The 25,095-nt window shown below is 43.5% G+C and overlaps 1 protein-coding gene across 1 annotated transcript; it reads left to right on the top strand.

The window, feature by feature from the left end:
• The first annotated feature begins 17,486 nt into the window (after positions 1–17,486).
• Positions 17,487–24,740, top strand: CBLN2 (cerebellin 2 precursor). Its single transcript, XM_057699957.1, has 5 exons — positions 17,487–17,677; positions 18,098–18,145; positions 19,309–19,829; positions 22,655–22,774; positions 23,018–24,740. Exons 3-5 carry the CDS (start codon positions 19,473–19,475, stop codon positions 23,213–23,215), a joined length of 675 nt encoding a protein of 224 aa, XP_057555940.1. The 5' UTR covers positions 17,487–17,677; positions 18,098–18,145; positions 19,309–19,472; the 3' UTR covers positions 23,216–24,740.
• The last annotated feature ends 355 nt before the right edge of the window (positions 24,741–25,095 follow it).

Raw genomic sequence — 25,095 nt, 5'->3', positions numbered from 1 at the left:
ACAGTACTATTTACACACCGTTTGCCAAAATAAGAAAGAAATTCTAAGTTCAATGTCCTAGAAGCAACTTGCTTTCAATTTCCTGTAATTTAAAACTAGCAACTGCCAGCAGGTGTAACCAAGTACATTTCAACTGTCAGACAGTTTCAGAGAGATAAATAAAATCACTAAGGTAACCAGCTTCTAAAAACCCTGTGAATCATGAAGGCATTTTCACATAACGTCAAACCTAAATTATACTTGGAAGACTAAAATTTTAAACTGCCTCCTTAAAAGTAGGATTCACTTTTCCACTATTGTCTGTTTCCCAAGGCTCTAAATATGTATGTAGCATTTGTGCTATATTGGCTTCTTTTTAAAGCCAAAATAAAAACAAAACAAAATAGTGAGATGAAAAAAAATGTGTCACTGTTCTTGTACCAAAGCTAGTCAAAGAGAAGTCGCTAAACACGTCAGTCAAATTAGGTCAAATGTGTCCCTGGCCACTTTAATACAATAAATGACATACTGAGAATTGATGATTAAATGGAAAATTTGGACCGTACCCTTATCCCGGGGGAGAGAAAATATTGTATCTCTATTCAAATGCATTTTTTTCTGCCTCTATGATTGCACTCCTCAGCTAGAGGTGTGCTGTGCCCTCTTCACAATCATTACTCAATTTTATTTTTGTTCCTGCATCTTCTACATGCCCATCCTCCAGACCAGCCATGCTCCTCTCACACCATATCAATCCTCACCTATCACACACATACACTCAGTTTATCTGATGCATAGCTTGTTTCAGATAGCTGTCATCTGTTGTAAATGAAGTCCCAAACGGTGCCTTGCTAACTGTTCCCTACGGGTTGTACCAGGCACGTCAAACAAGCAAAGCATTTGTACAGTGCTGTGACTCGCTTTTGTTTGTAATCACTTATCACGGGCAGAGGGCCCGTGTACCCTGACGATGGTTTGGTGACTTGGCACTGCAGACCACCTGCCAAAGTTCACACAGATAAGTCTTGTGTCTTAGAACACAGTTTATTTCCCCCAAACTGATGGATAATAATAATTCCTGGGAGCCTGCAGAGCATTTTGAGATGAATATTTATGTACTTTGAAGCCTTCATGCTAATGCACAAGTTACTGCTGCATGGACAGAGGGGAAATTGTGAATGAAGCAAGCAATTTGTTATACTTTCCAATCCAACTGACAGAAGAGAAGGCCCCTTTCTACTGTTTTTGTCTGTCATGGACTGCTGAGAAGGAATGCAGACGATGATGGCGGTGGGATGATAATTTTCTGCAGCTTTCTGAAGCTTGCCAATTGCAAAATTACTCCTGGTGCAAGTTAATAAATAATGTATGCACTGTTAATAGATCCAAATTCTCAAGTTCCTGTTAGAGAGAGAAACTGTGCCAAATCATCAGAGAAGTGCTGTGTTAAATCGGAGTGGGGAGGAGGAGAGAGAGATGGAGACAGGGAGAAAAGGAGAGAGGAAGAAAGCTGGAGATGTGTTCACATCACACATGCTATTTTTACGGTAAAAACCTAGAACTAGTAAATTGTAAGCAATCAGGAAATTTTGTTCCAGGCCTTGAATATTTTTATATAATATCATATTTGGATTTCCTTCCAGTTTGAAAATTAATTTCTCATAGTGTCCATAAGTTTAGGAAAATTAATTCCAAATATCTAATTTTTTTTTTGTTTTGCTTCCTGATACTGACTTCTAGACAACCTTTTTTTTTAACTTAATGGAAATACACCATATATATATGTGTGTGTATAATACATATATACACACACATGATCTATCTATCTATCTATCTATCTATCTATCTATCTATCTATCTACTGGGTTGGCCAGAAAGTTGGCTCAGTTTTTTCCGCCAGATGTTACAAAAAACGTGAAGGAACTTTTTGGCCGACCCAATATATCATAAATATCTGCATCCATCTTTCATCTGTCCACCACTTACACCTATTACGATGTTATACACAGGGATTGTGTCTTTTTAAAAACTTTCAAAATGTAAACTTTCATGTTGTATACATGTCTACTTATAGGGATCAGCAAACGTTTTCTACGAAGGACCAGATGGTAAATAGTTTAGGCTTTGCCGCCATGTCGTCTATGTCACAACCACTCAGCTCTCTAGTGAAATCAGAGGGTGACTGATACACGAGTCAGGGTGACTGTGTCTGGTACCTGGGTCACAGTTTGCCCTCTCCTGTCTCAAGGAAAACTTAACCCAATACAAAATTTTATTCCAAATTTTTCCTATAACTCCCCAGGCTATTTCAACATTTTTTGAAGGCTGTGGAAATTCTCCACTGGCTGAAAAATCATGTCACATGTTATACACTAGAGGCACGAAGACAGCCCCACCCTCTTCATGGTGCATGTGGGTTGCTCTAGAGCAGACAGGAGTCCTTTCCCGTCCTGCACAGGTGGTCCCTCACCATGGCAGGTCTGCGTTCCCAGCACAGGAGGGGACCCAGCCTCCCTGCACCCATCCTCCTTAGGCAGGACGGGTCGGGGGCAGCTGGATGTGTGTGCACACAGCCCTTTGGCTTCTGAAGAACAACGGCTTTGTCAGGTGCTGCCAGGGAGAAGAGGGCACAGTTGGGAGCTGGGAGAATAAGCATTGTCCCCTGTCTGTTCTCTGTTCAATGAGCTCCTTCCTGGGTTCAGTGCGAAGAGAGCGGATACTATTATCCCCATGGAGAAAAGGGCCAAAATGATAGATATGTGATCAATAAGCATATAAAAAATTAATAAATGCCACAGAGGAGAGTGCCTCAGACACTGCAAATCAAGGTGCTTTGTCGCTTTCTTTGAACCACCTTTCAATACACTTGTTTGATTTCAGCAACACCAAGAGACAGCATTTCAAAATGGCTTTTCATCTCCTATACCAGATGACGTGCCCTTTCAAAGTCTAAACAAAATAATGTCACCCGTGTCTGCGTGTCCCCCTGCTCCGCATTATGCTCCCAAAAGTCAAATGGATCTGTTAGCGTTAGATGCCATTTTGAATCCAGGCTGGAGGCCGTGATGAAATGTGCTTCCTCCCAATGACTTTTCAAACACACACCCGACCCCACGTTGACCAAGGTGCCTCATCCTCGTGGTCTTCATGTCACCCTCTGCGCTGATGATTAGTGAAGGATTTTTAAATGTAAATATTCAGCAACGAGTTACACTTTATGTTAAAATGGAAACAAACTATAAACACATAAACACCATCAAATCCAAACAGGGCCCCCTAGGGTGTGTGGTCTGAGTAAGGCTCTCCTGCTTCTCCGATTTGTTGAAGGCTCATTTCACCTGGTCCAGGCAGGCTGCAGGGAAATCATCTTTTTCACCTCAGGGAAGTGAACTTGTAATAAATCCCCAAGGGAACTGGTTGGTGCCCCACGGCTGACTGTGTTGCGCGAAGTATCTAGTGCAACGCTGAGTGGCCACCCAGACTCTTAACCTCGCTAGCCCAGGGAGAACTGGTGGGCTGCGGGGTGACTCGCGGCTTCAGACTGCAGTTTATAGTTTTAATTTCTACTGAGGTTTTAAAACTTTATATATACAATAACACAGAGAAAATATTTGTAAGATTACCTATAAGTTGACTTCTGATCCTGGCGTGGTCCATTGGTCCATGCTTTTTGTATCTATCCTTCGCTGCAATACTGGCCCTCCTGCCTCTCTTGCTTCTTCGCGTGGCTCTGTCGCTACAATGTAGGGATAGTAAAGTAATAGGACGGGCTGCTGGAGTAACGGGGGCAGAATGCTTGCACAATCTCCCTTGAGAACATGTGCAGGTTTGGGAGGTCCCCAAGATAACCTCAGGGTGAAGGATTCCCTAGTATGACTCACAGAGCTAGGCAAAGCTGTTATACTCACAGTTACTATTTATCACCCTTAAGACATACAGATTGTATTCAGCAGAGGAAAAAGTGTGTAGGGCAGGTCTGGGGAGACCAGGCATGGGGATCTCAACTGTCCTGCCCTAGGGAAGCTAGGCCAACAGTGAACAGTGATGGTGTGTCACAGCAGCGATGGGTGACAACACTCAAGCAGTATTGCCCCTGGGGACACTCACCCGCCCACTGCTGTCCGGAGATTTTAATGAGGGTCAGTCACATACACACACCTGGCCACTTACATGGCAGATCTTAGTCTTCAACTGCTCCAGATGTCATACTGATACCACATGGCCAAGCCCCCTCCCCCCCCCCCCCCACAGAACACAATGTTAGTGTAGATTTCTCCATGAGGATGCTCAAAACTGTAGGCATCCCACACTCCTTAGGGAAGTCCTGGATGGTAACTTCTTCATGGCTCTGCTCCTCTAGGCACCCTTCACTGCTGTGGTTCATGCAATCTGTTCACTTTTTTAAATTAAAGTATAGTTAATTTACAACATTGTGTTAGTTTCAGGTGTACAGAAAAGTGATTCAGTTATATATATTATTCTTTTTCAGATTCTTTTCCATTATAGGTTATTACAAATAATTGAATATAGTTCCCTCTGCTATATAGTAGGACCTTGTTTATCTATTTTATATATAATAGTGTGTATCTGTTAATCACAGACTCCTAATGTAACCCTCCCCCTGCCTTTGGTAGAACTGTTTTCTATGTCTGTGAGTCTGTTTCTGTTTTGTAAGTTCATTTATATCCCTTTTTAGATTCCACAGATAAGTGATCTCATATGATATTTGTCTTTCTCTGTCTGACTTTACTTAGCATGATGATCTCTAGGTCCATCCATGTTGCTACAAATGGCATTTCTTTCTTTTTTAATGGCTGAGTACTATTCCATTACATATGCATACCACATCTTCTTTATCCACTTATCTGTCGATGGACACTTAAGCAACCTGTTCATTTTTGCCACTGCTTCATTCTTGAATAGTCAATGAGTCTACCTATTCTCCACCCTGACCCTTGTCCTTACTTCTTCTCTCATTTTCATCTAGTTTGAATTTCTTTTAGAAATGAATAAAGGTGTTGTATTTTAAAAACCACATTAAAATAAAGCAAAGGGGCATGCACTATATCTGTCATATTTTTATTTGTCTGTATGGCAAACAAAGATAAGGGTTCCATTGGAAATACTATAGAATAGAAAATAATATCCTTTCCTTCTTCTGTAACTCTCTAGATGTCAATTTAAGGCCAAACATTTTCAGTGTTTATGAGTGTAGTGTGAAAGCAGACATCTGTATATCATCTGGCTCATTACTTCATATCCTTAATTATAACTCTGTTGGTTTTAGGATTTCTTTCTGATCCCAGTTTGTCCCAAGTCTTTCATTATGGTTCTGCACCTTCAGCTCACAAAGCACTCGGAATCTATCCATCAGTATTTTGCAAGGAATACCTTCATTTCCCTTTGGTCTTAGAGGGAATAGTCTCAACAGCAATGTCTTTGCATTTGTGAAGAACTCCTATGCAGCTTTACTGCAGAAATAGTGATAGAAAAGGACTTTTTAGTGCTGAGTAATTACTACCTCTTCCTCAAACCACACCAAACTTACAGCAAATGGGCCCTTAAATCATGAGGAATTTTCTTTTTTTCCTTTAATTCTTTTAAAGATAACAGCAACTGATAGCTATTACTATTGAAGTTCACATGCATTGGGTAAAACATTCACTGATACAGAAGTAGAAAATTGCTAATAATAAGACTGGATTTAGAATTTCAGATCTGCCATTTGCTAGCTAGATGCCGACGGACAGCTGCCATCCCAAACACTCCGAGTTGGTGGGGTAGAAGCGAATAGTTCAGTTCTGGGGAGTTTTTTACCAGCCAAAAGCCACTGAAGCACACACACCCTTCATGTACCTGTTCTCCTGAAGCAGTGCTGCTCCACTCGAGCACAAGGGGGCCCCAAAGTGCAAACTCCCCTTGGGAACTATTTAGGGACCAAGTTACTGACTTCATTCCTACGCCAGAAATTTATCTAGATCAGTGCTGAGCTCATAGTCAGGAGTCACTGGATTTTAAGTTTCATGGTTATTACTTTGCCACAAGACCACAAAGAAGTCACGTTGCTGGCCTTGAGTTCCTCTAAAGAGGGAGGGATTTCTAAGCTGTGGCTGTTGTTAAATTTTACATTTGAGTTTAAATGACTTTAAAAATGCCCATGATAAACAAAAAGGAAAGAGATTATTTAATATAACGTGATATGTGGTTTCAGATTTTGTAAAATAAGATTATACATCCTCTGCTCTGACACACACACACACACTCAAATGTTCCTAGTGACTTTCGCTGGTCTTCATCAATAGATGTTTTTCCCCACAAAATAACTAGTTTCCTTCAGCTGATTATGTTAAACAACAATAAAAAAAAAAAGTTTTGCCTACAAATTGAATCGGCCGTGTGGCATTCTGTGAGTTCCCAGTGGCAGCCCTCCTAACAGGACATATACAGGGCGAAGTATTCCCCACCTTGGGCATAGCCCTGTGCCTTCAGCTCTTTGAACAGCTGATAGTCAAGGATGAAGGGAAAGTAATGCCCTTTCAGACCTTTTATTTTTTCTCTATTTAATCATTAGTGAGGAGAAGGAGGGGAACATACAGTGGATGCAGAGGTGAGAGATGAGCCTTCATACCTTTTTTTTTCTTTTTTAAAATTTAACCTTTATTCGGGGTTTTGACTAACATTTTAGCTTAGAGTAATCAGAGATCGTATCTAATGTTTTGTCACTGAAGCTCTTTCGTCTGAATTTCCCATTTTATTTTCTTTGAGGCATTTAATTTTGCTCAGTTGGTGAGTTTGTTAAGCTGAAACTCCTGCATTCCAACCGTCTCATTTAATATACCCAGGTTAATAGGAACAACTATATATGTACCACTTTCAAGTAGTAATCCTAAACTCTGACACTAAATTCCATTTCTCGAAACTTAAAAGGAACGTTCCCACTTAAAGTAACTAGAAATCATCACCCTCAGGGTCTCCCTTTTTTCATAATCTTTATTACTTTGATTTTGGCAGAAGTCCAAAAGGCTGGCAAAGGAGTTTACTTTTCTTTTCAAAAATATTCTTGTCGCTTTCTTTTCAACATCCACGAGGTAAATCAGGCGTAATAGATTTCGTATTTTATAATACATTTCAAATTGACTGCTTTCATCACAGGCAAACCAAAATAAGAGGAGGATAATGTGAACAACAAATAGTAATAGTCTTCTGATTTTCACTCCCTTTAACAGTATTAGGCATGTTCTACTCTAAGCATTATGAAGAATAAATTATAGACGAGATTACGTGATTAGTTATTAATTCTTTCCCTGCAGGATTGAGAACCAAAGGATGCTATATTTCCTCATTACAGAAATGTGCACTTCCCCAGTAATATGATCAATACTCATTGAGGCATGGTAATGAAGGATAGGAATAAACCTGAAAAATGAATCTGACAGTTGTCTTCAAATCTCCTTTTCGCCAATGTTTCACATCTTTCGCAGTCCAGATCTTTTAGTAGAGTTTATAACATCAGTCAGAATTAATGGTGTGATTTTTGGGGGTCAACTGACATGTTCTGGTCAGCTTTCCAGACCTGAATTATGGACTGCAATCTTGTTCTGGGTTCATCACTCCATTGCCTCCCAAATCCTATGACCTGGATTAGGTAGTTTTCTTGCAGTTAGATTATATAGCCACCAAGTGGTAAATGAGCTGTTGCTACTCAACTGATGCAAACAAAGATTTATCTGAGCTTTCTATCACTAAAATATATTTTACACTCATTTATCTATTAAAATTACACTTTTATTGAGTGAACCTTCTCTAAAATACACACACATGCACACATAGTGTTACAAATTGCTAGTTCATTTACTAAGTGTTTCTTTCGGGAGCCCTTATTATTTTTCCTGAGCTGTATTTCTTATTTGCCCTTTATGTCTGTCAACAGAAGTTTGTGGTTTGTGCTTCTTTCATTTGCTTGTTTCAAGTCTTTTTTTTTGGTTGTGTTGGGTCTTCTTTGCTGCTGGTGGGCTTTTTCTTTAGGTGCGGCAAGTGGGGGCTACTCTTTCATTGTGGTGCGCTGGCTTCTCAGTGCGGTGGCGTGCAGCCTTCAGTAGTTGAGGCATGAGGGCTCAGTAGTTGTGACACACGGGCTTAGTTGCTCCTCAGCATGTGGGATCTTACTGGACCAGGGATTGAACCCATGTCCCCTGCATTGGCAAGAGGATTCTTAACCACTGTTGTTCAATTCTGAATCCCCTGAGGGAGGGGTATCCCTACTCTGCCCTTGTATTTCCCAAAGTCCCCCTTGGAGTTGCTGGCTCTGGGATCTATTTTGGCCTTTTCTAAGTGAAAATGTAAGTCACAGAGTTGCAGCCCAGGAGGGAGAGGCCCCGACTCCACTTTCTCCTCTGGCCCTGACGTCAGCCCTCCCTTTCTGCTCCTGTAGATGGCATTCCCAGAATCCCGTCCACTCTCCTCACCATCGCTTCACACTTAGTTCAAATATGCATTTATATCAGAACATAATATCATAAGAAAATGTATTTCATGTCTTTTAATAAAAATGATTTCCAAAGTAATGCAGTCACAGTAGCAAATTAAAAAATACAGAAGTACATATGGTTAAGTAATGATAATAATATACTTTCCTGCCTGACACTGTCCTCATGCCTGTCATCATCTTTTTCAAAACAATATTTGTTTTTCTCCCCCTTTCCTTTATGATTTCCCAAAATATGAACAATATGATTTACTGTCGATTCATAAACTTATCAACTTTATTCAACGTCTACTGATTTCCTGCTTAAAAGATGGGGATTTAGCTCAAAACCAGTAGCCCCCTCTATTTTCCCTCTGATGAGCAACATTTAGAATAAATATATTATTTTAATTACATTAGTAGTTACCTTTATCCCTGGAAATGATGTGCTCTTTTCCCATAATTTTAGTGAGCATCACAATATCTTTTATGAAACATGAGATCAGAAGTGTCACATTTTGGGAGTTCCACTTATTTTTGTTTGTTTGTTTTTTCCATTATCAAACTGATGGCATCATATTGTAGGAAAAGGTTGTTTCAGCAAGAATTCTGTTGATTTTTTATAAACTGTGAAAAGAAATGTAAAGTATTAGATATTTGTATGATAGCCTAATTTAAATCTCTTTCTTCTCTTAAAACCTCACTTTCTCTGGGGGACATGTTAATAGGAGGTGAGATGCAGAAACACTGACAGAACAATACAGACAAAAGAAAAACACAAGGTTAAGAGAGCAAGGAACTGGAGAACAAGCTTAATAAGAAAAAACAAAACAAAACCCAACAGTTGACTTTTTTACGTGAAAGATCAGCACAATTGTACAATCATGAGAAAGCTGACCTTGTATGTTTAAAGCTTCACTTGAGCTTTCTCGCTGCATAAAGTGAGTCAGGTGATGAGGACAATTTATTTCTTTAATAAAATAAGCAGTGGTACTAATTAGTATTAACCTATCTGATTAATACGTGCTTTACATATACTATGGTACTCATGTAATTTCATGTTATGGACATATCTATAAATCTCAGTAATTGTTACACTATTAACTGTGGAGTACTTTTTCATTCTTTTTTCTACAAAACCTAGACCACACCTGTGTATAGTACACACCTTAGCATCAGTCCTGCACTGTGAAGATGTGCAGACTCAGATGAAGGTGTGTACCTGAAGGGCAAGTGTAAGGGTCGACCTTCCTTTTCTGAAGACTTTGTGAAATTTTTAGTCTGCCCTTTCTGCTCAATTCTATTTCAGGTAAGAGTTAGATTTTTCAGAAATGCAAAGGCTCACACCAGAAGCACAGTATTTAAAACGAGTCCCAATCTTCTGTTTGCACATTGGTGTCTCCTGGACAAGGCTACCAAAATTTGAAACCTCCATAACACCCCCCCCCAAAAAAAAAACAGGCAAACAAAAAACCAAAATCTTTTCAATTGAATTTTTCTTGGTAGGTTAATAAAAAAAAATTATCTTAACCTCTGAATATGTTCTTTACTTATTTAAATAATTTTGCCCCTTAGTCATTTCTGAAAGTGCACATGAAGACATACGATAGAATTACCTAAAACTGCTGTTTAATGAGCAGCAAGAATAATTCATCAATACGCAAATAGAAGTAGAATTCCCAACAAGCAAAGGTTAGATGTATTGAAAAATCACAAAACAAACAAAAAAGTTACGGTACCTGTTTGCAAACAATTTACAGTTTGTCAGTGGGCAAGACATGCAGATGACTAATCCTAGTGCAGGACTCACCATAAGCACCGTCAGAGAGATGTGCACAAGACAATAAGAATATCACCATACATCATTTTAAGGAATTATTTAGGGCAAAGAAATAAATCACGAAATATATTAGGATTAGCCCAACATTTAAAAACTATTCTGGGCAGAACACCTTAAAATTATGAAATAAACCAAAACTTAATCTAATTCTCAATATATACTGAAAGCTTCCTAAAGGCACATAGAGGATTTGAAAAAAAAAAATTATTTTAAAACCTCTCTGTTAAGTAACACAATTTATGTTATGCTATTTTGCATGATATGAACTTTTTGTTTTGGTATTTTTGAAAGCTAGTAAAAATATGTCTAGCTACTTAGGGTTCAGAATCTAGGAAATTTAATATGAATATCCCTTCACTAGCAAAAGTCCTTGTTTCTTTTTTCAAAGCTCCTTTTTCCCATGACCCCACAAGACAATGTTAGCTCTCAAACTTAACTCTCTCTCCACCCTCTCATCTCTGAGCACTGACAATAAATCAGCATGTTTCCTGACTTTTTGCATATTGACTCATTAAGTATCTATGGGTATGGTTTCCGCCAGAGAAATGATACAGTATAGTCTGTGCCTGAGATATAATAGAAATGTAACAAATGTTTGTGCTTATTGGAAATGACGAGGACCCTAAAGGGAAATCTATATACTATCTTGCAGATTATCAGGAGGAATCAAAGCAATGATTTATCAAACATCAATCTAGTCAACCTGCCAAGGGATGCATTTGTCCCATGTTTTGCTTATTTTAAAGTTAATTTTTAACTTGCAAACACTCAGGTAGTAAGTCAACAGAGCCCCCATTTCATATAAAGAAGAAGAAACTGATGTTACAACCGAGAGAACATTTGCTTCTGTATCTGTTTACCATTTCCCAGCAAACCCCAGTACTAACCCCAGTCTCCCCTTGACCTTTGCTGCCAGGAACCATAATACCTTTGACTCAGGAGACAGAGGGCTCCTACACATTTCACAGGAACTCAACAGAAAAGTTCACCCCTAGGTGGGTGTTTCACCAGTGATTTGCAAATGAGCTGCAGTCCCTTTTGTGATATTTATGGAGTAACCCCTGATAGTGCCATCTTATACAGGAAGGTAAACAATCCCCAGCTGTCAATTAAAAATGCATTTAGAAAGCTGTCTCTCCTGTTTCTCAGGTATCCTTAAGTGGTCTTGCCAAAGCTCAGCTTTTAAGAAAGTGAAAACAATTTTGTATAATTTTTTGAAATAATATGTGTAGAATACAGCACATCAGACTTGAAAAAATAGCTTCAGTGGACAATAAGGAAATGAAACAGCTATATAATCAGACTATTGGAATCTGACTTCCAAGTTTATTATATGATCCCAGGCCATGTCTGGATGTTGATTAATTTCCCTTAGGAGTAGAGAAGCAGCCATTTGCTGCTCTGAGCGTCGTCCGCAGGAGAGTTGATTTCAGCTGTGAGCTTGTTAGATATACAGAATTTCAGGTCTCACTCCAGGCTGTGTGATTCTGAATTTACATTTTTGCACAATACTGTCAGGTGATTCACGTGCTTATCACATGTGTGATCCCCTTCCTTAATTTTATTTCCCTCTTTCCCACGTGGATCTGCTATTACTGTACATCCTCATAGCCTGGGTCAGCTACCTGAAGAAAGTAAATGAGGGAGGTGGGCAGTGGGCAGCTATGGACCGCAGATGCCCATGTGCATAGTCAGAACCAGAACTCAGCCGCTTCTGGCTCACTGCCTGCTCAAGTGACCAGGCGGCACATCATTCACTTTCAGGTAGAGAAACATTTCTTAAATATATTTGTTCCTGCACTCTGATCTCTGTGCAAAGGATAACCATATTTCTCTCAAAAACTGCTGATCAGGGTAAAGTGGCTTTTATAGTGGATTACATCAGAAGAACAGCTCCCAAGGGACAACTACCAGGTCTTAGCTGGAACAAGGTGCAACTCTGTGAAACAGTAGATTTCACATGGGTCAGTATTAAAACATAATAGTCCTGTGACTGCTTACTAAATATTTCTTTAAGATGCTCTATTTCCAAAGAATAGTCTCGGGCTCAACAGTTCATATCAAGCGTGGAGTAATTACTTATTGCAACCAAATAGTTTCTGAAACAGCAACCAAAAGGCTGTATTCAGGTCTAGGCCATGTTTGAGTTTCATTTCCTCTGTGTTGGGCTGAAATATTTCCATCCCCAGTCCAGTTCACTTCATCTACACGATCGAGAGACCTCCTGATTCTCAGGTCACTAAGGCAATGGAAGGTAGGTTAGCAGCTCTCAGCTGGGAGATGGTGACAAGGAGTCACTAAAGTAACTGCTGACTCTGGGTCACCACATTCAGGTCTCACAGTTCCTTCAAACAGAACCTACCAGATGGTTCTTCCCTAAACTCCCAACTTTTCACTCCTTTAATTCCATCAGGTCCTGTGATTTGTTGAGAATGTAAACATGTCCTCTGGTAAAAACAAATGACCTTTGTCTTAATGACAATTTGAAAATAAGACATATTTCAGAAAGCCAAAATGGTTATATGGCTAGTATTCTTAAAAGTGCTTAAAGATAGCTCCAGAAATTTTGGACTTAATTTGAACAATTACAAATACAACATGCTTTTCTAATTTATTCTTATAGGGGGATATTTGAAAGGGACCTATACATTGATTTATCAACTCATAGAAAATTTCTGAAAGTACAAGAGAGCAAGAAGTTTTGTTTTATTCTTACACATGTATGTTCTCATTTTGCAATTGGTTTCTAGGTAAAAATATATGATTTCTGTCTCAAAATGTTCTGAATATAAAGAGCCTTGAAAACACACATGTAGTTCATGCTAAAAGGAAAGTCACACAATTATACTATAAGAAAGAGCTTTTAAATAAAAAAATCAGGAAATGGTTTAGCTACATGTTAAAGATTCTTTGCTACTTTCTGCACCAAAAAAATTTTTTTAGCAAGAGTTTGCAGAAGAAAGTTTCACCTAGCAATACTATGTATCTTTTATTGAGAAATAAGAGTTGACAAAAGGCGTCCTTGTTTATAAAGACTTCAGTTTTGATAGGATTACAATGACTGCCATTAGGCACTTGACCCAATTTGGTAAAGCAATAGAGACATTTCCTACCATAAAACAGAAAAAATTAGATATTAGGATTATGTGAGACAATGAGACACAGTTGAAAAGAATCAAGATGAATTGTTTCTTTTCCAACCAATAGTTTCTGTGTCTGCTGGTGTACCACATTTCAAATATTAGAAGTCCATTAAGTTACTAATTTGCCTTATATACTAATGCTAAAATATGCCTTGTTAAGAATTAAGGAACATGAAGCATTGAGGTAACAAGAAAATAGACTACTTCATGTATTTTCAATACCTTTGCCTCATAAAGTCTCATAATCCCTAACATTTACCCCCAAATAGATAACTAGACTGTTTTTTTTTTTAAGTTTAAAGGGCATTCTAGAATAATAAAAAGTACCCTTTTATAATGTAATAAGTTCATTTTGTAACATTGGATAAATTGTATCACATTACAGCCAAATGTTCTGTATTTTATCAGTTTGCTAATAAATGCAAAATAAAAAACGAATTTTAAAAATGAATGTCAGAAAAAAAATAGCTGATATATGGTCTTTAAGAATAGTTCAGTATGCTCTTTGAATGGCAGAGGTAATCTGTTTAGCATAATATGACGACATAATCAAACAGTTTTAACTGACTTGAATTCAGCTAATCTAGGATGTCAACAAAGTTTAGCTAATTTGATCAGATCATTATGATTATTTAGTAATTTCAGTAAAAAATTACAAACCAGTTGCTTATACAGGCAAACTTTTCTTGGTCTTTCTGTTGAACTGAATTAGAACTGGCTTCAAGTTCTAAAGGCTTTTACTTATGTTGCTAATTCATCAACGTGCCCACATAATACTGAGCATTTACACTTTACAATTATGCATGTATAACTTAAGGAGTGCATAATATTTACAATTATTATTTTCCACAACTTAATAATGTTCTAGAATAGCATTATGCCACACTGGAAATATATTTACTAATAATTTTAGAAAATTATATTTTTACTAAAGTAAGTAAAATTGAATTGCTATGTGACCCAGCAATCCAATTCTTGGGTATGTGTCCAAATAAAATGAAATCAGTATCTTGAAGAGACACCTGCACCCCCATGTTCGTCCAGCATTACTCACTAGAGTCAAAACACAGACACAACCTATGTGTCCTTCAACAGATGAATGGGTAAAGAAAATGTGGTATTTACACACAAGGGAATATTATTCAGTCATAAAAAGAAATGCTGCCATTTGTGACGATATGGATGAATCTGGAGGACTTTATGCTAAATGAAATGAGCCAGACAAAGTCAAAACTATATGATACATGTGGAACCTTAAAAAACAAAAAACAAAAAGCTGATTTCACAGAAACAGAGAATAAATGGTGGTTAACATGGGCTGTGGGGGGGGAGGGGGATGAAGTGATGTAGGTCCAAGAGTACACATTTTCAGTATAATATGAATAAGTTCTGAGGATCTAATTTACAGCATGTTGACTGTAGCTAATAATATGGTATTGTATACTTAAATGTGCTGAAAGTAGATCTTAAGCACTCTCATCACATACATAAGAAAGAGGAAACTACATTAACTATGTGACGTGATGGATGTATTAATTATCTTGATCTTGGTCATCATTCTACAATGAATATGTGTATCCAGTTGTTGCACTGTGCACTTCAAATATATACAATTATATATGTCAATTATTCCCAATAAAGTCAAATTAAAAAAATATGTTTTTCAGTGATGGGTTCTATCCAAAGAAAACAAATGTAAGCTCTATTAGAGATAAAAACTTAGGACAAATGAAAGAAAGGGATCTTGACTTAGCCTCCTCCTCTCATTTTTTTTTAAACAATAGAATACTTAGTGACTATCTGTCTACTACAGGGCAATCGTGGGTGTTAAACTTATGCTATATTCTAGACAGAGAAAATAGAGCACGAACACTTAACAGATGCTCAATCAACGGCTGACATTTTGGTCAATAGGGATGTCCCTACACTTAAGAGCATGGAGTCTACTGCTTTAGTACTAATGACAACAGTTACCAGTAACAATGAAAGACAGGTAATACCCGTGATAACTAGGAAACACTTTAAAATTTTAGGTATACTCTGAAAGTCTTCCTAAGCATGTTAACAGGCTAAAATTCCATCACAAAGAGAAACCTAAATGTCTCCTGGGAGACAGAACAATCGTTCAATCAGTGAATAATGTTCCATTTCTATATCAATCTGCTACTTTTCACAATTACTAACTTCCTTCTAAAAATAATTTCAAACCTACATTTAAATCTAACCTGTTTTTCCCCATTACAAAAAAAAAATACTTATTGCTCTAATTCCATAATTAAGTCCACTATATAGATTAAGGGTTTATTTTTTATACAAGTCAAACATTTTCGTTGCCACAGAGAAAAGAGGTTTGGTTTTATTCCCTCCCAAAGGTGATGATCACGCACGTTTGCATTTGCATTAGTCAAATGAAATGCTTAAAGGCATAACATTTAAGAATTGCTTAATAGAGCTGTTACTGACAGATGTATAGATGTGTGAGAGGTATTGTTACTTAATTTGCATGGCCATATTGGTCTAATTATCAGTCTAAGTTCACATTTCTTTCATAGATCTAGAGTCCTTTGCCATTTATGATTTTTTTACAAATCTGTATTCTCTGTGGTGGAAGGAGTTGTGCTTATTTTGACAAAAAGAGATTGTGAAATTGATGCAATGTTCGAATGAGAGTAAGAATTAACAATTTCCACTGTGTTAACTCGTAAAAAATATGGTAACAAAATATGGTGGCTTTGAAAGCGTTTCCTGACAAATCCAGTACATCTGGCCAGCGTGTTATAAAAATGTTGAAGCAAAGTACTTCTTTTTCAGCGAATATCCCTAGGAGATAATAGATTTGGGGGCTATTTTATATTTTGTTCTATTTTGCATGTTAAGTAGAAAACATTTGGCTCAGATGTTCTTTTAATCACATTTTTACCACCATACTAAATACCCTGTCTTAGGTAATAATACGCAATTCTGTTCTCATTTTGCCCCTGTCTTCCTACGCATCTATTTCGGCTGAAGTGATGTGAAGACAATTTCATCTCCAACGCTTAGAGATGAGGTCTTGGCAGCTCTAACGAGGGAGAGGAGCCCTGCGAGAGCCTATGGGAACGAAGGCCTAGAAAACCCCGTACCTGCACAGACGCACGTTATGGGCTGTAACCAGAACCCTGGCTGAAATCTCCTAACGAGAGAGGGTTAGGTGTGGAGTCTGGAGGAATAAGATATACTTTCATTCTGTTCTACTGAATAGCACTGGTCCACTTACAGTGTATGTCTGAACAGCCTATCAGCAAAGGCATACTAAGCAAGTCAAAGGACTAAGTTTTTTTTTTCTTTCTTCTTTCTTCTTTTCTAAACGACGTTTTTAGAGGTCGGGTCATGAAGAGAGTGTCCATTTAAATACTGTCTTTTTTAAGGGCGGCACGGCCTATACAGCCCAGTGGTGCTCGCAAAGGTTTTGCAGACAAGGATAAGCGACCAATACCCGACTGCAGCATAAATCATCCCTGCAGAGTTAGAACAGTGAAGATCTGCAAAAGCCAGGGTGCGGCTTCATCCTCGCAGGGGCAGGGCATTGACGGATACAGGAAAGATCGTTTACTGTTGTCACATTTTTGCAGAAGCCAGGACTGCTTGTGTGTGTGTGGGGGGGGGGTTGGTGTCCGAGAAGACCACCAGCAAACCTCACCCTTGTCCCCGGGACTCCCCGACTCTCCCCGAGCCCGCTGGCCGGCAGCCCGCGCAGGGAGGCCCGAGCGCCCGCAGGTGGCGCCCCACGTCCGTGCTTGCGCTGCTCGCCCGCGCTCGGGGCGCAGCTCGGGAACCCGGCGCGTCTCCCCAGGTCGGCAGAGCTCAGAGCAGGCGTTTTAATACTTAAGCGCGAGGGCCAGCGCGCTCCAGCAGCCCCGAGGTTCAGAGGAGCAGACGCAGAAACCCAGGCGGAGGCGCCTCTCTAATCCCTCTCCAAACCTGGCATTTCCCAAACTGGAGGTTCCGGAACCACGGCCTTCCCATCATTAAGATCCCAAGATTTTTCTCTTTATCCCAGTCCTCGTTTTTTTGTTTGTGTTTGTTTTTGTTTTCTAAGAAAACTGCTTTACCCTTTAATGATGAAAGTGATCACGCTCTTCAGGATTAAGACTTGGAGGGAATTTGGAAAAGAAGAGAAAGAATCGAAAAGAAGAGGCGCGGCCGGCGCTTTTGAGGTTGCCTAATTTTTGAAAGAGAGGCGTCTGGGAGGATTTCGCGCTGGGTGCTGGGGTGAGAGCTGGACCTGGGCGGTGCGGGGGGCGGCGGGGGCGCGGGGCGCGGGTGCCCAGCGCGGGGGCGGGGGGGTGTGCAGTGCCGGGAGTCCTCAGGGCGTCCGCGGCGCTCGGCGGCGCTGTCTGGAGACCGGAGGAGAGGCCGGGGCTGAGGGGGGCGGCGGAGAGAGGCAGCAGCGGGCGCGCCCGGCGAGAGGGCCCGGCTGCGGCGCAGAGCCGGGGCGGGACGCGGGGCGGAGCGGGGCGCGGAACGTACCGGTGCGAAGCGCGGGGCTTACGCGGTGCGGGGCGCGCGGGTGCGGGGCGCGGGCCGGCGCGGGAAAGCGGCAGGGCGGGGCGGCGCGGTTATTGGCCACGCGCGGGGAGAAGGTTCGCGCTCGGTGTCTCCTCCCGCCAGCTCCCGCTCATCTTCTCCAAGCAGAACAACTTCGCGGACAGCGGCGCTCGCCCATCATGGAAGTTCCAGGTAACCCAACCCGGCCCTGCCCTCCGCGATCGGCGCGTGAATTGCATTCGTGCGTGTGTTTCCACGAGGACCATCGCGGGTCTGCGTCTGGGCAGAGAGAGAGAGCAGGAGAGAATATCGACATCATTTGGTTCAGGGGCTGAGGAGGAAGGCTACCCATCGAGAAACAACTCGTCTCTTCTTAGAAAGACTGTTTAGACTGTTGGAGGAGTTGTTCGGAGACTGTGGGCGGTGAGGGGAGAGGTTTCTTAGCTTTTCTGTTTCTCGCCTGCGTATTGAAAAGAGCTGTCTAGTTTAGTGTGGGAAGAAGGGGCCCGGTGGAAAGTGCAAACGGGCGCGTAAGTTGGCAGAAAGCTGCAGAGGCTGCCTCCTGGCCGGGAGGGAGACAGCCCGGAGTCTGGAAACAAAAGCTGCTCGATGCCAAGCTCCGGGTTCCCACCGCTGGAATCCTCTGGTCCTGCGCCAGAGAGAGGGATCCGAGGGGCTTCGCCAGAGGGGCTCGCTGCTGGCAAGGGGGGACGTTGGAAGTGGATGTTTGGTTTTAGGATTTTTCTCTCTTTTCTGTTTGTTGCATTTTTTTCTTTCTTTTTTTTTTTCTTTCCCCTCTTAATCTCCCCCCCCCCCCCCAAGGAGCTTCCTGGGGATTTGTTCTTTGGGTGGAAAACGGATAAGATCGTCACTAAATGGATTGCTTTAAAAAAAAAAAGAATCTCTTGGTTGGAGAAATAGAGGGTGAAAGGGGAAACAGAAAGGAAAAAGGTTTCTCGATGCGGCTTTAAAGAAAATGCCGCTGAAATTAAAGCGATTCGGTTTAGTGGGTTTTTTTTCTTTGCCTGTGTCTTGACCCCTCCTCTGCCTTGGGCTGAATGGGCTGGGGGTGGCGCTGACCGCTCTCGGAGGGCCACCTACCATGTCAGTATCGCTGAGGCCCTGCGAGATTGCGGGCTCCTTACCTGACCGCACCCCCGGCGCGCGCCGCCGGGGAGCCTTCAGGGATGCCCCGGCCAGTGCGCCCCGGCGTTTCTCGGGACCTGTTGTGCCCATCGGGGAGAGGGGTGACCTCCAGGGAGGGGGCCCGAGCGCCGCGGGGACCTGCTCCCCGCGCCTCCTCCCCACACAGCTTCACCTCCCTGTCTCAGGGTTTGGGTTCTTTGCCCTGACAGGTCCGCTGGCGCCTTTCTTCTGAGGACGACCCTGGCCTTGACCATCAGCGCAGGGGACCGAGGCCAGAGGAGGCTCCCCCCGGCCCCGCGTGCTCCCGCGCGCCCTCCCGCCCTCCCCGCGCCCCTGCCCGCCGCCGCCGCCGCGCGCCGCGCCCCCAGCCAGCATGCCGGCGCCCGGCTGGGGTCCCCGCGGGCCGCCGCTGACCATGCCCGGGCGCCGGGGGGCGCTGCGCGAGCCGGCCGGCTGCGGCTCCGGCCTGGGGGCGGCGCTGGCCCTGCTGCTGCTGCTGCTGCCCGCCGGCTGCCCGGTGCGGGCGCAGAATGACACGGAGCCCATCGTGCTGGAGGGCAAGTGCCTGGTGGTGTGCGACTCCAGCCCGTCGGCGGACGGCGCCGTCACCTCCTCCCTGGGCATCTCCGTGCGCTCCGGCAGCGCCAAGGTGGCCTTCTCCGCCACGCGCAGCACCAACCACGAGCCGTCCGAGATGAGCAACCGCACCATGACCATCTACTTCGACCAGGTCAGCCGGCCGGCCGGCCCGCCCCTCGCCTCCCGCCCGGGGTGGGAGGGCAGGGGCCTGGGGGGTCGCCGGCTTCCGGGGCGTGGAGTTCCGGGCTCTCCCCTCCTCTCTGCATTGACTTTCTCTCTTCTCCAGTAAGCTCTCCTCTTCACATCGTAGCTCTTTCATAAGTAATCAGCTCAGCTGGCACTCGGGTGACTGAGAGCCCTGTAAAGCTGAGCGTCCCGCGGAGCCAAGAGTGCTGAAATAGACTTCCCCAAAGGAACCTGCACGTTTTACTTTTCGCTGGAGTGGGGGCCTTCCCTCTGGTGGATGGGCTCTGTCACCCCGCTGGCCACTTAGGGACCGAGCGCATTTAAACTCTCCACGCTGAGCCTGGGGGTTCTCCGAAGGTCTCAGCCAAGGCTCAGAAAATATGTACCTACTGCTTATTTTGGAGTGGGCTGGGGAGACGATGCTCCCTCTTCAAGAAAAATAAGTGGGGACGAATGTATAGCTATATATAAACAAAGCAAAACAGTGTGCTTATATAAATGCAATATATGGTGAATACAGTATATACAACATAAAATGCATATCAGTATCATATATGGCGTGGTTATATAAAGAAAACAAAATGAAGAGCAGTGACTTAAGTTGCCCTAGGCACTCAACTTCTTCCACTGGGTTCAAAACAGAAGGGCTGCATATGATCAGGCCTTGGCAATCCCTTCTCTGGGTTGCTGGCACCCAGGATTAGAGCCTGCCCCCTTCCTCTCTGTCCTCCTCCCCACCTTGGCTTCTGTTGATTTTCAGAAACAAACAGGAAATGTTATCGTGGTTTCCAGACTTTACCTCATCATTCCATTCCTTTTGCCAAAATGCTTCCCACACAGCCAGGCTCGGGGCTCACTGAGCGCACTTGACTGGGTTCCCTTCTCTCTGTGAGCCAACTGGCACACCTGAGTGGTGATACCCCTGCACACACCAAAGCCTCTTCTTAGGCTATTATCTTCATTTGCTTTAATCCTTGTTAAGGATTATGTATAATATTTGAAGTTTGGAAAGGGGGATGTCTCTCTTTAACCTGTTTTTCCGTTTATGAGATGAAATGTATTTATTTTATGTCCAACTAAAGCAGCATTTTTACATCTGTCCTTTCATTTGGGTGGCAAGAAGACTCTGTGGCGTAGGCGGGAGAAGTAGTAGTAGGATTCTAATTTTATAGATGGGCAAACTATGACAGGGCAGATGAAATGATGTTTCTCTGGTTCCCCAGTTAGGGAGCAACTGAAACCCACTTTTCTGGGGCTGGTGGGTGTCCTTTCGTCTATGGCAGGGCCCTGAATGTACCAGTTTCCTGACTTAGAAGTGGAGGTGAGAGAGTTGAGGTCATTGAGTTGGGAGACACAGTGCTCAGGGCTGGAGGGAGGAGGCTTTGTTCTTTTCTACAGCCTTGTCAGGCAGATGGGAGCACAGTCTCCAAGGAAGGAGAGCGCGCAGCATCCTGAAGCGCATTGTCTGCCTGTAACAATAGAGCCCGAGTGTCTCTGAGCCCTGCCGTGGAGGAGCGGAAGTGCTGCTCAGAGCTCCTTGAGGAAGCTGGTGTGGCTCATTCCCAGCCACCCCGGCAGCTGTCAGAGGCACCCTGCCCCTTGCTCTGGGAGTAGTGTGTGAGCCATCTGTAATGAGTGTGCACAAAATAACAGCAAAGGGTATTCGGTTGAAATTTATTTTCTGAACAGATGACAGGGTCTCTAATCTACGGGTTTGTGGTTGTTGCTGGCTGTTTGATTTAAAAGCTGAGAACGCCAGGCAGGCCATTTTACTCTTTTAATGGAGTTGTGCATTTGTGTGTAAGGAGGAATGGGGACCGGGTCCAGACAGAGGGGCCAGATTCCGCCTTGAACATCTGAAAGGGAATGTGTTCGTATTGGGGGCACCCTCCACGCTTCAAGTTCTGCCTATGACATTGTGACACTCTCATTCCTCTTTTATTTGAGAAATAGAATCTGGAGGGTCACATGGTTTCCTGTCTTGTAGCTCATTTTGTCATTATTCTTGCATGTCGTGGAATTCCCCTGGTTTGAGCTAAGGGTCTCCAAGCTGCCTTTCCACCCTCCCTTCAGTTATTCACGCTTTTTTGCATGACGTCATAGCTCAGCTCAGGGAGCAGACACCTCACGTGGAGGGAAGTGAGGGGAAACGAGTGCAGCCAGTGTTTATGGACTGTGGTCTTTCACCCAGCAGCCTTTATTGAGCACCTACTGTATGCTGCCAGGGGCGCACCTGGGGCTGGGAAACAGAGACAAAACCTCACACAGTCTGTTCTCTCCTGAAGCTCAGGAAGCTCATCCCAAACTTTATTTGACAGAAGTCATCTCACTTAATGGACCTCTTATTCCACAGCCCTTTCTCTGCCCATTCAGGACAGACCTCTGTTTTGGTCCAAACTTCACGTTCAAGTCCCTAGAATCCCACAAACCTCTGAACAGACTCAATTTACAGCTTGTCTACTGATCTGATGGTCTTCCCTCGCTTTCTCTCTGCCCTGCCCCCAGCAGCCACAATTTGCATCCATTTTTTCAAGGCATAAATAAAACATACTGTAAAGCAATCCTTCTGAATTACGATCCATTAGAATCCTTTGGAAATCAATTCCTGCTGCAGGACGTTTCACTCCAGGGCTGCCTGCTTCCTGGGGTGGCCTGGGCTTCCTGCACAGGTGCCGCAAGAGGTCCTGCAGCTCATCAAGGAGCCACTGGGGGTGGTTTTGTGAGTCTGATGGAAACATACCCCAAGGAGGGGCTTGCTATGTGCGTGCTCTGTCCCCTCTTCTCTTCCAGGTCTTAGTAAATATTGGCAACCACTTTGATCTCGCCTCCAGTATATTTGTGGCCCCGAGAAAAGGGATTTATAGCTTCAGCTTCCACGTGGTCAAAGTGTACAACAGACAAACCATCCAGGTGGGTCTCTTGGACAGCTGGACCCTTTGGCTCTGGATGAATAGTCACACCCTCTGTGAGGCGGGGAGAACCAGGGAGGTGGAATATGGGGGCCTGGGAACCAGCTGAGTCCTCTGGATCAGGCCCTCCGAGTGGGTCCGGGTCCAGGTCCGTGGCCAGGTTGCGGGGGAGAGGGCGAGATGAGAACAAGTGGATGGAAGGGGGGTCCGTCGTGGTCCACTGAGCTTAACCTCTGCCTTGCAGGTTAGTTTAATGCAGAATGGCTACCCGGTGATCTCCGCCTTCGCAGGGGACCAGGATGTCACCAGAGAAGCTGCCAGCAATGGTGTCCTGCTGCTGATGGAAAGGGAGGACAAAGTCCACCTCAAACTGGAAAGGGGCAACCTCATGGGAGGCTGGAAGTACTCGACGTTCTCGGGCTTCTTGGTTTTCCCTCTATAGATGCAGAGCTGCCCCCGAATGGTGGGGAATTGCCATCTGGACCCAGGAATCCACCCTTCCTAACACCCCGGACTCGCCAGACCAGGACAACTTGTTTCCAACCTCCTCCATCGGACTGTGGCGGTAGAAGAGTGATCTCCTTCTGAACCTCCAGTATTTTCTTTGCATAGTGACCATTCCTCGGCTTCCTGGCCTCTATAATTAGTTTCAGACGACAAGGTCTTAAGGAGAAATGAAATGATCGATCTGAGCAATTTGTCCCTGTGATTGTAAAGTCGATATGGGATTTCACTGTTGGGACCATTGACTTTTCTTCTTTTGTTTGTACGTGGTATTGTGGCCCTCCGTGGGAGGGGTGCTGCTGACCCTGGGATGGATCGCAGGCTGCAGGCTGGGCTCAAAGCAGGAGTCCTGCCAATCACCACCCACCCGTCAGTCCTTGAAACGTGTTCTCTGTGTGTCTGTTCAGCCTTAAGAAAAAGAATGGCTTCACTTTCATGCTGTGTTCCCCTCCCCCCCCCCCCCCCCCCCCCGGGTGGATGGGAGGACTCGGGAAGGGGAAGGGGACATTGTGTCAAGAAGTGCTTTATCCGGAGAAGCAAATTTTGCACGATTGGACTGCAACTTTTGTTTTGTATTGTTTGCGTATGTGTGTGTGCGTGTGTGTTTTTCCCCAAGAAGCTTTACTTTTCTTCCCACACACGGCTCTCCATCCTCACCCCTGCTTTTATCTTTTGTGCTGGGCTGGGGAGAGAAAACTGTGTGTTGAATTCCTGGATGAGACCAAACAACACAAAACAAAAAATAACTGTGTATTTTGTTTTGGAGGAGACCAAACCAAACAAAAGGTACCTGTAGAGCAAAGTGAAAATGACAGACGGACATTTCTGCTTATTCTTTCAAAGAGATTCTCTCAGAGGCACTTTTGGAACTAACAACCTGGATTTTTTTTTTTTTTTAATTTACATTCCGGAATTCTTTGAGACTGATGTTCCTGGGTGGCCTGAATCATGTCAGATGAGAATGGAAGCTGTGATGACCATGGCCCCGATCACGCAGTTTCTTTGCCAAGCGCACCTGGGTCTTCCCGGCAGCGGGTTTTTGTTCCTTTGCTCCACCTCTGGGTAAGCACACTGCGATCAGGGCCCTCAGAGTCGTCGGGACCAACCAGTTCCTTCCCCTCAGGATCCTCTTCTGACCTGCTGAGGTCAGGGGATGTTGACCCTCCCCGGGAGTGCCTGGCAGGAAGCCACCTGGAAATGGCAGTGGTCGGAGGTACTGGCAGAGGCTCCTGAGAAGCAGTTTCCCAAATCCTTGTTGTCTGGCACCTTGTACAACAATATTAATAAAACACAGCTGAGAGTCGACGGGTGCAGGAGTCCTACGCCAAGGAAATGACACTGATCCCAAAGCAATCAAAGAAGAGACCTCAAAGCGGATGTTGATTTGTCCTTTGTGTAACAATGTAACCAAAATATTGATGATAAAAAGTCATAATTTAAGAATAAATGGGTTTGATGTCTGGCTTGCTCTCTCCCTCCACCTCGCCTCCCAGCTCTCAAAATGTGTGTGAGGAACGGCCAGCAATCAAGGGTGCGGGGAAGTTAAACCCATACTGTCTCCTCTTTAGAAAATACGCGGAAAAACACGCACCGACGTATGCGTATCTGTCTAGCTGTGAGTCCAGGTGGATGTTGCGCTCTTAAATATCTATTTTTCACCCAAAGATTTGGGGGGAGGTCTTATGTGAAAAAGCATTAAAAAGTCTTTATGGATGGGCAGTCTGCTTGTACCGCATTTAATCTTTGATGTAGTACAAGGTCCAAACCAATATTTCAATCAGAGAACACATATGCAGGAAACTGACCTTTGAAGAGCGC

This window comes from Hippopotamus amphibius, chromosome 11, assembly GCF_030028045.1.
Source record: "Hippopotamus amphibius kiboko isolate mHipAmp2 chromosome 11, mHipAmp2.hap2, whole genome shotgun sequence".
Taxonomy (NCBI): Eukaryota; Metazoa; Chordata; class Mammalia; order Artiodactyla; family Hippopotamidae; genus Hippopotamus; species Hippopotamus amphibius.
The sequence above is the reverse complement of the archived record's forward strand: the minus strand, read 5'-3'. Positions and strand labels throughout refer to the sequence as shown.